Here is a 10834-nt window from a genome sequence, read left to right on the forward strand (position 1 = left end):
CGGCGGGAACATTTTCAGTTTCTTGAGAAGCCCCCGAGCTGCTCTACTCAGTGGCTGTGGCAACCCACCGCCCCCTGTGGTGTCTGGGGGCTCCCTCGCCCCCAGGCGTCCCCGCACAGGCAGCACTGCTCTCTGCCATGAAGACCTGGTGTCTCCCTGTGGTTTTTGCGAGTGGGGAGGTTGGATGCCGCCTCCTGCATCTCTTGGCCACTGGTCCACATGCTCTTGGTGAAAATGTCTGTTCCATCCCCTGCCCATCTGAAAGTCAGACTGATCATTTGGTCCTTGGCTGCTGAGAGTTCCTGGTGTATGATGCATGTTGACGTCTTAGCGTGTCCGTGATTCCTTGTGGTTTCCCCCCAGTGGCTCAGTGGCTTTTCCATATTGGTGCTGGTCTCCTGCCTTCTGACCCCTACCCCTGGCCCCTGCTGCCTGTCCTTGACCCATGACCCCTACCAGAGCAGCACAGGGAAACTCGTTTCCACTGACCTCCTGTCCCTTCTCACCGTGTCCCCAAGAATGCCACCAAGCCCCGCTGGGTGTCAGCCAGCACCTGCAGCTGGGCCCGACATGTGCTCTGGGTTGCCAGGTGCAGGCCACTGGCCTGGCCCAAGCCTCGCCCACTGACCGTGTGGAACATCACCCAAACTCCCTTCCTCCGTGCTGGCTCTTCTGCCGGGATGTGGGGAGTGGGGGCTGTGGGGAGGCCTGGCACAAGCCCCTCCCACTCGTGCGTCATGAGAATAAAACAGAAATGGCTACAGAAGTGTTTGCAGACGGATGGGAGGGGTTGTGCCCCTGCTGGCCCCATTACCCACAAGGCCTCCCTGCGACATGACTCACTCATCCCACAGGACGGGGCACCCAGGGCCACTGCCCGTAGGACTGAGACAAAAGCGTTTCCTCTCCCGCACTGATGACCCCCCTCTCTCTCCCCCCAGGCCCAGGCCACGGCATCACCGCCCGTGTCACCCACTCATGGAGGCGGCCGCACCATGCCCATGCCCGTCCGCTCGGCCTCAGCCGGCTCCACCCCGACCCACTGTCCGCAAGAGCCCCTGGGCGGAATCGGGGGGGACGTGCAAGAGGCCTTTGCACAAGGTGAGTGTGGGGGGCTGCATCGGACGGGCTGTTGAGGGGTTCGGGGAGGGGGGGGCGAGCGTCCTTAAGAGGCGATTTCGTCCGCACACGCGGCTCTGTAGGGCCGGACCCGCTGCCAGCGTGAACTAGCCTGTGCTGGCCACTTTGTTACTAGTTGGCTCTGGTGGCCAACCAGGTTCGATCCTTAGCACCACCGGGCGTGACCCCGCCCCCCAAGCACCACTGAGTGTGGCCCCCAAACCAAAAATAACCAGAGGCCACTGAGCGGAGGAGGGAGCCTGTTTGGGGGTTTGGGCTTCACCTGCAGGGGAGGGACTGGAAGGCCCAGAGGCCTGTGCTCAGCTCCAGCATTGCTGGAGTAAGGAGGGGAGGAGGAGGTGGAGGAGGAAGAGGAGGAGGAGGAGCAAGAGGAGGAGGAAGAGATGATGACCCCCCCCCCCGGACCCTGCTGAAGGCTTCCTCTATCTCCTGGAGGCCCCAGGCAGCAGCTTCCAGAGCAGGGGTGGGGGGGGTCCCCCCAGTCTTGGGGGGAGGAGCAGGGCTCCCTCGGGATCCCCTCTGGACCGCCTGGCGGGGGGAGCGCCGAGGAGGGAGAAGGAGACTCCCTGGGGATCCCACCGCCTGCCCCGCGCCCAGAGGCCTGCCGTGCCCAGCCCGCGCCCACCACGCCCACCGCGCCCGCCCTCTCTCGCTCTCCTCAGGTACGAGGAGGAACCTCCGCAATGACCTGCTGGTGGCCGCGGACTCCATCACCGACACTGTGTCATCTCTGGTGAAGGAGCTGCACTCAGGTGAGGCGCTGGGCGCACCGCCTTCAAGACCCCCCCCCACAGCCGTCGTGGGGGCCGCTGGCCCCGGGATCCTGAGCACTTAGAGACGCCGACACCCCGAGCCTCTGCCAGCCGCGTGCTCTCCTGGATGCCTGGAACCGACTGTCCCTGCTCTCCACGCTCTCTGGCTTCTGTCCCCCCCGCGGCTTCTGCCCCCAGCCTGTGGCCCAGCCCTCCACGCCACTTCCTTTGCCCTCGCTCTCCGGCTTCTTCCTCCGTCTGCAGTGCCTCCACAGACCCTCCCCCCCCCCCCGGCCCCATTCCTCTCTGGTACCAAGCCTGGGTGTGGGGAGTACGGGCAGCCCAGAGAAGCCTGCAGCTGCTGCCCCCCAACACATGGACTGCCTCTGCACCCCACGGGGCCTCTGCAGCCCCCCACAGGGCCGAGCAGGGTGTGAGGAAAGCACCAGGCCAGGGAGAAAGGCCAGGGGCTGTCGCTGTGCTGGCCAGCCTGAGGTCTGACCTTTTGGACCCACCCACCTCCCTGGATGCGTTGCGGCCCCCTCCCGCCCCTGATGCCACCCGCTCTGGGCCCTGTTTGCCCCTTCCTGTCCTGGAAGCCCCATGGCCTCTCCTGCACAGCACCCCCACCAGGGCTTGTGCCCTTCACAGTGGAGAGCGGCCAGTGTGGTCTCCGTGCGGCCCTCCTGCTCACCTTCCCTGGGGTGGGGGTCCGGGCCTGTGTGGGAACCCCCTTGCCAACCCCGTGTGTGGGTCCCGGGAAAAGGACCTTCGGGGCATCCTTCTCCCGCTGCCCACCCAGCTTCCCGGCTTCGCGAGGGACCTCGCCCCACCGCGACCTTGACAGCAGCTCCCCAAAGGGCAGGTTTGAGCCCCAGGAGCCTGTACTGGGGACCCCCCCCACCGCCTAACCACCCCCCCCCCCATCTCAGTGGGCAGGTGGGAGTCTGGAGCCCAGAGGCCTGCATCCCACAGCACTGCCCTCCGTGCGGATGCTCGGGACCTTCTCTTCCTCCTCCTCCTCCTCCTCCTCGTCTTCACAGCAGGGGAAGGTTCAGGCAAGGACAAGAGGCCACGACTGAGTGCAGAGGACACCCCCGTCACCTGGCCCCAACTCTGAACGAAAACCACTCCCTCTCGCCCTGACCCCCAGGCTGACACCCCTGCTGATGCTTCCCTGGCCTGTCCCGGGAAGAAATAAAGGCCAGGCAGCAGGGCAAGGTGACCCTCAGCTGGCACCCAGGACGCTCCACACAGGCTAGAGGCTCGCAGCCAGCAGGGCTGCCCATAGCTCGGACAGGCGGAGCCTGAGGACCTGTCTCAAACCCAGGATGGAGGCCACGGCCACCATGCCGCACACGTGCTTCAGGGCAGACTCTCCAGGACAGAAGCCACGGGGCAGACACCACAGGACAGACAGCAGGAGACAGACACCCTGGGACAGAACCCTCCAGAACACACGCCATAGGGTAGAATCTTCCAGAACAGACACTGGGCAGAATCCTCTAGAATGGACACCACGGGGCAAAACCCTCCATGATCGACACCACGGGGCAAAACCCTACAGAATAGATGCCACAGGGCAGAATCTTCCAGAACAGACACTAACAGTGTAGAATCTTCTAGAAGAGATATAATGGGACAGAAACCTCCAGAACAGATGCCATGGGGCAGAATCATCCAGAATGGACACCATGGGACAGACCCTCCAGAACAGACACCATGAGGCAAACCCTCTCTGTAAACGGACGCCACACAGTAGAACCCTCTGGAATGGACACCACAGACAAACCCTCCAGAACAGAATCTTCCAGAACAGACACAATGGGCAGAACCCTCTAGAATGGATACCGTGGGGCAAAACCCTCCATGGCAGATGCCACAGGGCAGAACCCTACAGAACAGACGCCACGAACAGACCCTCCAGACACCACGGACAGGCCCTCCGGAATGGATACTGGGGACAGAACCATCGGGAATGGACGTCAGGGGACAGAACCCTCGGGAATGGACACCGCAGAGCAGACATCCCTTCTTTGTGCCACATGGTGGCCCCAGGACCCGGCCTCATGCGGGGAACGTGACTGAAGGGTGTGAAATGGGCGGCGGGGGGCATCTCCCCGTCAGTCTGGGCACCTGAGACGCCTTCACGTGTGCGCAGGGGGAGGGTGGGAGCAGCAGGGACCCATGAAGAGGCTGCAAGGGGAAGAGGAAGCTCACGGGGGCCGGGGGTGCCTGGAGCACTGTGTGCTGAGAGATGGGGGGAGAAGGGGAGGGAGAGGGGGAAGGGAGAGAGAGATCTGCAGTTTGCCAGCGAGGACACTGAAATCAAGGAAGCCCCCCACCCCTCAACACCCCCAACACACACGCAGACAGGGGCGGGGGGGGCGGGGGGGCCAGGTGTGCCATGAACACCCGGAGAGCAGGACACCACAGGGCTGGAAACATGTGGAAGGGTCCCCCAGGCAGGCAGGGGAGAGAGGAGCTGGCCCTGGCCCAGGCGCTGGCTGTGGAGGCTCCTCCGTGGATCCACTCCCAGACGGGCTGGTCCCTGCCGAGCCCCTGGCCTCTCTGGTGCCCCCCCCCCCCCCCCCCGCCAGGCCCGCGGCTGCTCCGCTTCACTCCCCCAACTGAGACGCGCTGGTCTTGGCCGTGTCCCTCCCAGGCCATGAAGGTCACGCTGGTGCTGGCATGTGGGTGTGCTGGTAGAACAGGACATGAGGGAGGGACCTTCACCTCTCAGTGGCCACCTGGGCAGTGAGCACTGTCACTGGGCTCTGGGGAGCAGCCTCGGGCCTTAAGTGGGGAGTGTTGGCTGCTGTGGGCGGGGAATTGAGACCGCCCCCTCCTCTCCCCTCCACTCCTCTCCCTTCCCACCTCCTCCCTCTTCCCTCTTCTCCCCTCTCCCCTTCCCACCTCCTCCCTCTTCCCTCCTCTCCCCTTCTCCCCTGTCCTCAACTGTCCTCCAGCTCTTCTCTCCTCTCCTCTCCCAGCCCCGCTTCCCTCCCCTCCTCTCCGCTTCTCACCTCCTCCCTCTTCTGTCCTCTCCCCTTCTCACCTCCCCTCCTCCCCCCTTCTCTCTTCTCCAGCTCTCCTTCCTCTTCTCTCCCTCCCCTTCTCACCCTCCTCCTCCCTCTCTGTCCTCTCCCTTCTCTCTCTGCCCCTCTTGCCTCCCTCCCTCCCCTTCTCACACTCCTCTCCTCACCTCCCTCTTCTCTCCCCTCTCCTCTCCCCTTCCTTCTCACCTCTCCCTTCTCTTCCTCTCTCCTCCCTCACCTCCTCTCCTCTCTCCTCCCCACTCCTCCCAAGCTGGAACCCTCAGGGGTGTCCAGCCCCGGCCTCTTCCTGCGAGGGTACCTGCTGGGATGCTTCTGCAGGGGTACCCTTCCCACCTTGCACCCCACACCCCCCAGGCAGCAGACGGGAGATGCAGCCTTGCTCTCCTGAGCCTCACTTGACGGGGGCCTTCAGAACGGGAGGGTGGGGGGGACCCTGGGAGCCACCAAACCCCGGGAGGCAGCTTCCTGCCCCACCTCAGGGCCTGTCCCAGCAGTCCCCCTTGCCGGCTGCCCCACTACTGTCCCCAGATCGCAGGGGTGGGGGGACAGGCAAGTCCCACAGGCCCAGGGGAAGATCCAGGTGACCAGCCCCGTGTGACCGCCGTGTCCTTTGTGTCCTGCACAGGTTAGGGGCAATGCTGGAGGAGAGGAGACGCAGGTGAGTACTCCGGTCCCCGCCCACCCTCACATGGATGTGTCCTGCTGTCCACGGGGTGGGATGCATTTTGGGGGTTCCTGCACCACCCCCGAAAGTGACCCAATCTCCCCCAAAACACACCCAAACTAAAAACCGGGGTAAGCAGCTCGAGCCCTTCAGGCGCCCTGGTCCCCGCGGGGCGCGGGGCTGGGGGGGCTGGGGGTGTCCCGGGCAGTGCCCAACAGTAACCGAGTGTCCATCCGCAGCCCTGCAGCGAGCCGGCGCGGACGAGCAGCCCGGGAGCCGGAGTCGCCGCCGCGGGAGCGGGACGCGCCGAGCGCCCGCAGCCCCCGCGCCCAGCCCTGCATGAAGCCCCCTCGGGCCCGGCCTCCACGCCGGAGAAGGGACAGCACGGAGCCCCCGCGCGCGCGCGCCCCGGTGGCCTTGCGGGCTCCCCGGGCTGGGAACCCCGCCCCCCTCCCTGCCTTGGACCTTTAAAAACACCAACAGGTTTTCTTCCCTCCGTCGTGCAAAACCAGCAGCAGCCCGTGCTCGTTTCTACAGCCCTTTCACACCCCGGCCACAGCGCTAAAAATAGCCGCCTGCGCTTCTCGGGGGGCTGCGGGGGCTTCCGGGGCGCAGAACCCGACAGGCCTGGACGCGCCCCGCCGCCGCCGCCGCCGCTGCACTGCCGCGCACCGCCGCCAGAGGGCGCCGCCCCGCGGGGCCGCGTCCGGGACCCACCCCCCACCCCCCCACCCCCAACCCCACCCCCACCCCCGCTCCCAAACCCGGCTTCGGGACCCCTGCTCCAAGGATCCCCGCTCCCTGGACCCCAGCTCCCAGATCCGGCTCCCGGACTGGTCCCGGACCCTGCTCCAGGACCCCCACTCCCGGGATCCCCGCTTCCGAACTGGTCCCGGGACCCCCGTTCCGGGAACCCCCGTGTCCCGAACCCTGCTCCCGGAGCCCAGGAGTTGGGTTGTTAGTTTGGGTGACGAAGCGCCATCAGTACTTCTAAAGGGCAGTGAGGAAGCAGGGAGAGCCCCCACACCCACGCACCGGACCCCAGCCCCGAGCTGTCCCAGCGGTCCCCCGCCCTCCCGTTGCCCCATCTGATGCAGCAGCGGAGGGCGAGGAGAGTAGAGGGGCAACCCGCCCTGGGGTCTGGGCCTAAGGTGCAAGCGCGGATTTGGGATGCTCCAGCCAACGGGGCAGGAAGGATAGTGGGCAGCCCTCTCTGGGGGCCCACGTGTCCGCGCCGAGACCAGACGGACACTTGGAGAAGGAACCTCCACACTCCGGGAGCCACGTGGAGGGGGACAGGGGGACACCTGGTGCCAGGCAGGGAGCTCAGGTGCTGGGGTGCTGCCCGCAGCCTAACCCCACACACACCTATGGAGCTGCACCCCCTCGGCTCCTGGCACGGCAGTTGGCCTGTGGGGACGCGGGAGCTCCCAGGGAGGCAGCCCCAGAACCCCCCATCTCCTCCTCAGCACCCCTGGGGATAGGGGGGTGGAGAGGGCAACCCAGCAAACCCCGCAGGAGGCGGTTCCCTGTAGGCTGCTTCTCCCCCAGCCCTGTGCCCCCGCAGCCCACCGCACTGCACAGCAGCTGAGCAGCTCCAGAGGTGCGGTTGCCATGACGACGCCTGCAGCTCCTGCGTACCTTGGGGGGGAGCTGGGGGGCGGGGCTGAGGGTGGACCCCAGCTCCAGCCTTTCCCTGCCGGAGGGGTACAGGGTCCAGAGGGGTGTAGGAGGCATGGAGCCCCCCCCACCATACCTGTGCACTCAGGTGAGGGGGCCCCACCCCGGAAGCCTCTGCAGACTTGGACTGTGGGGTTCACACCTCAGTTTGTGGGTGAGTGGCGCAGACGCTGCTGCTGTTGGGGGGAAGGGGGGCATGCAACGGTGCCATGAGCACCCCAGCCCAGCCAGGGGCCTGTGCTCCTCTTTGGTCCCCCCCAAAGGTGGACACACACGCTCCAGCTGAGCACAGGGCCTCTGGTGTGAGACGAAGTGTCTCTTAGTCCAGGCTGCTGAGGGCACTGGGGGGTGGGGGTGTGGGCAGGGCCCCCACAGGGATGAGGGCACCAGTCACACTGAGGTGCAGACGTCGCTGGACATGGCGCCCCCTGTTTGGGTGAGAGTCCTTAATACCGCAGCGTCGGACCCCCTGGGACAGAGCCGTGGACCCACCGAAGACTCCACGTCACTGATTCAGCTGGTCTCCAGGGTGGGGTTGAGGCTGAGACACGACTCGGCCCCCCAGGAGGACCCCCTGACTGAGGAGACCCCATCCAGGGTCCTGGGAATCCCAGGACATGCATATGCTCCCCCCTACTCGGCCCCTGGCTCTGCTCCCCCATTGCCCTGGGGCACCAACGGGCTCCCACTCTGTCCACACACACACACGGTCATACTCAACATGCATACACCACACATTCACACACTTATACTCACAACACAGTCATGCACTCTACATGCACACAACACATACACCACCATAACACACTCAACACACGCATACAACATACACGTACAAACATAAACACAGTCGCTCATGCACCCACATAATCACACGCTGCCAAGCATCCACCCAGACCTTTGGTCTTTTGCAGACACTTCCTGGGTCCCCTATTGGCCCCCTGGGAGAGGAACTCAGACTGAGGTGGGGTCAGCCCCCAGCTTAGCGTTTCCTGTCGGTCCCCTCTTGGCTATGTGGCCTAATTGCTGAAGCCCCCTTGGCCCCAGCCCATCCCAGGAGTCCCCGAGAGATGGTGCAGTGAGGGTAGAAGGGCAGGGGGGTATTCCTGAGACTGGGGTGCAGGAGGACAGTGAGAAGGAGGCAGGGGAGCCGTGGCACTGAGGTGCAAGGGTGCAGTGGAGTGCTAAGACGGGCGCAGGGGGGCAGGGGAGAGGTGATGTGCTCAGGGGAGCAGTGACTCAGTCGCAGGGGGGCAGTGAGGTGGGCGCAGGAGAGTGAGGAGAGAGAAGGAGGGGAGTGGTGACAGGAATGCAGGGCGGGAGCCAGGGAGCAGTGAGTGTGAGGGGCCCAGGAGGCGAGTTGGGGGTCCCCCTGAGCTGAGAGCATCACTGCTTTGGCCCTGACCTGCTTCCTGGGGCCCTTGGGGTGCCCACTGCAGCTGCTCTCGCCTCCCCCTCCCGGGAAGGATGAGGGAAATCCCACTGGGGTCACAGCAAGGCCTCTGGCGCTGGGATTTGCAGAGTGGGGCCTTCAAGTGAGGGTGGGGCAGGGCGAGGCCTGGTTCAACATTTCTGTTTGCTGAGGCCCCTCCCCACCCCCACCTCCCCGGCCTCACAGCTCCTGCCTGCCCCCCTTTATGATGGGGTCGGGCCGCCCACCCCTCCTGGGCTTGGAAGGGGCCCCACCGCCCTTGCACACACAGCCACCCTCAGAGGGGCCCCGGCTCCCCTGCCCTGTCAGGGGCTGGAGAGGCCCAGGGGAGCCCTGAGCGCACAAGGAATGGCGGGTAGGGTGGGCAGCGAAGGTGCCCCCAGCACCGCTGGCTGTGGCCCCACAGTAATAGTAACAGGACCAGCCCCAGCCCGACACCCCTCAGGGACAGCCGCTGTTCCCGCCCCGAGAGGCACGACCGGGCCCTGTTTATGTGCCCGGGGCTCCATCACGAGGCTTTGCTCCAAAGGGAGGGGAAGAATGGGCCAGGGAGATGGCTCAGGGGTTAGCGCCCGTCTGTGTCCCCCACCGCAGTGGGCTGAGCCCCAGCTCTGAGCCTTTACCTAGTTTCCGAGAATCGCTGGGAATGGCCCCTGCCTCCCCCAAATACCTCTTAGGGGTCCCCCAAATAAATAGGTGAAATGATGGAGGGACAAACTTGGACAAACTTGCAGGCTGTCGAATGTAGCCTGCCCACAGGGCAGAGTCTGGCAAACTCCCCGTGGCCTACCAAATATGCCAAATACCAGTAACAATGATGGGTCTCATTCTCCTAAAGAGCCCTGAATATAATCTCAGGGCTAGGATGAAAGAGACGTTACTGGGGCCTGCTCGAGGCAATCGACGATTAACAGGATGATGAAATGAAAAATGAAATGATGGAGGGAAGAGCACGTTCTTGGCATCCAGGCCCCTGGTGTCCGCAGTATGCCCATGTCGTGCCGTGCTCGGTGCCCGAGGGGTGCCCACTGTCCACTGCTCTCACTTGGGCTCTCCGGCAGGGGTCAGCGTGCTTGATCCGGACCCACACTCACACCTCTGTTCCCTGCCTCTGCCAACCAGGATGGGCGCAGGACCTCAGGGGCATCTGGGGGAGCAGGAAGGGGACTCGGGAGGTGGCATGAACATGGGTTTGCCCCTAGAGGACCCGGGGGGAAGAGATAACCTCCAAGCCCCACCCAAGGGGGCTCTCCAGGCCCTGCATCCCTGCTGCCCCCGCCCCTGCCAGTCCCGGGCAAACAGCCTGCTCCACAGACGAGCCTGGAAGGAGAGAAGGGAGTGGGGAGTGGCCGGCACACAAGGGCAGCAGCTGGCACCAGCGGGAGTCCAGGCCAGCCTGATGTTCTGGCAGGTTCTGCCTCGCGGTGAGAGCCAGGCGGGGTGGTCCCCCGGTCGGCCTGCTGGCATCTGGGCTTCTAGGCTGAAACGAGGGGGACCCTGAGCCTAGGAGGGTTGCCAGGGGCCTAGTGGCAGCGGGCAGGGCACGGGTGGCCCAGGCTGCTCAGCCGCCCCGCTTGGGGCCTCATCTCTGCCCCTGGAGACTTGGGGGGCCCTAGAGCAATCAGCACCGCAAACCGACACCCAGAAACCTAGGCCCCCAAGAGGACACACGGCTCCTTCTGGCAGGTTCTATGTGCAGGATGGACCCCAGGGTCATATCTCTGCAATGGTGGGGGCCCGTGCATGTCTACAGAAACCCCCATGGCAGCACCAGCCACACTGACCTACATCCTGGTGCCCCCCCTCCTCTCTCAGCCTCTTCATCAGACCCCCCCCCCCAGACTGCTACCTAGTCTCAGTGTGCCCTCAAGATCAGCCCACCCCGGGGGCTGCAGAGAGACTGATACATCTGGGCAGGTGGCAGACCCTTCCCGCCTCTTGTGGGTCTTTTGCAAACTCTGGGGCTGAGCGGGTCCATCCGGAGCCAAGATGCAGTGACTTTACTGGCCCCATCGGGTCCCCCTGTGAAACGCTGTCCCCACCCCCACAGGCTCCAAAGACCATGACCAAGGGTGTGTGCAGCCATGTGGGAAGGACGGAGGGGGCG

The 10834-nt window shown here is 64.9% G+C and overlaps 1 protein-coding gene across 1 annotated transcript in view; it reads left to right on the forward strand.

Annotated features, from left to right (window-relative positions):
- Positions 1-6126, forward strand: part of DTNB (dystrobrevin beta) — a 236117-nt gene extending 229991 nt beyond the window's left edge. The window contains exons 16-19 of the mRNA XM_056124619.1: positions 942-1101; positions 1803-1892; positions 5577-5609; positions 5855-6126. Of these exons, the coding sequence (XP_055980594.1) occupies positions 942-1101; positions 1803-1892; positions 5577-5581 (255 nt within the window). The 3' untranslated portion in view covers positions 5582-5609; positions 5855-6126. The remainder of the gene's footprint in view (positions 1-941; positions 1102-1802; positions 1893-5576; positions 5610-5854) is intronic.
- The last annotated feature ends 4708 nt before the right edge of the window (positions 6127-10834 follow it).

Source organism: Sorex fumeus, unplaced genomic scaffold (genome assembly GCF_029834395.1).
Source record: "Sorex fumeus unplaced genomic scaffold, SorFum_2.1 ptg000006l, whole genome shotgun sequence".
Taxonomy (NCBI): domain Eukaryota; kingdom Metazoa; phylum Chordata; class Mammalia; order Eulipotyphla; family Soricidae; genus Sorex; species Sorex fumeus.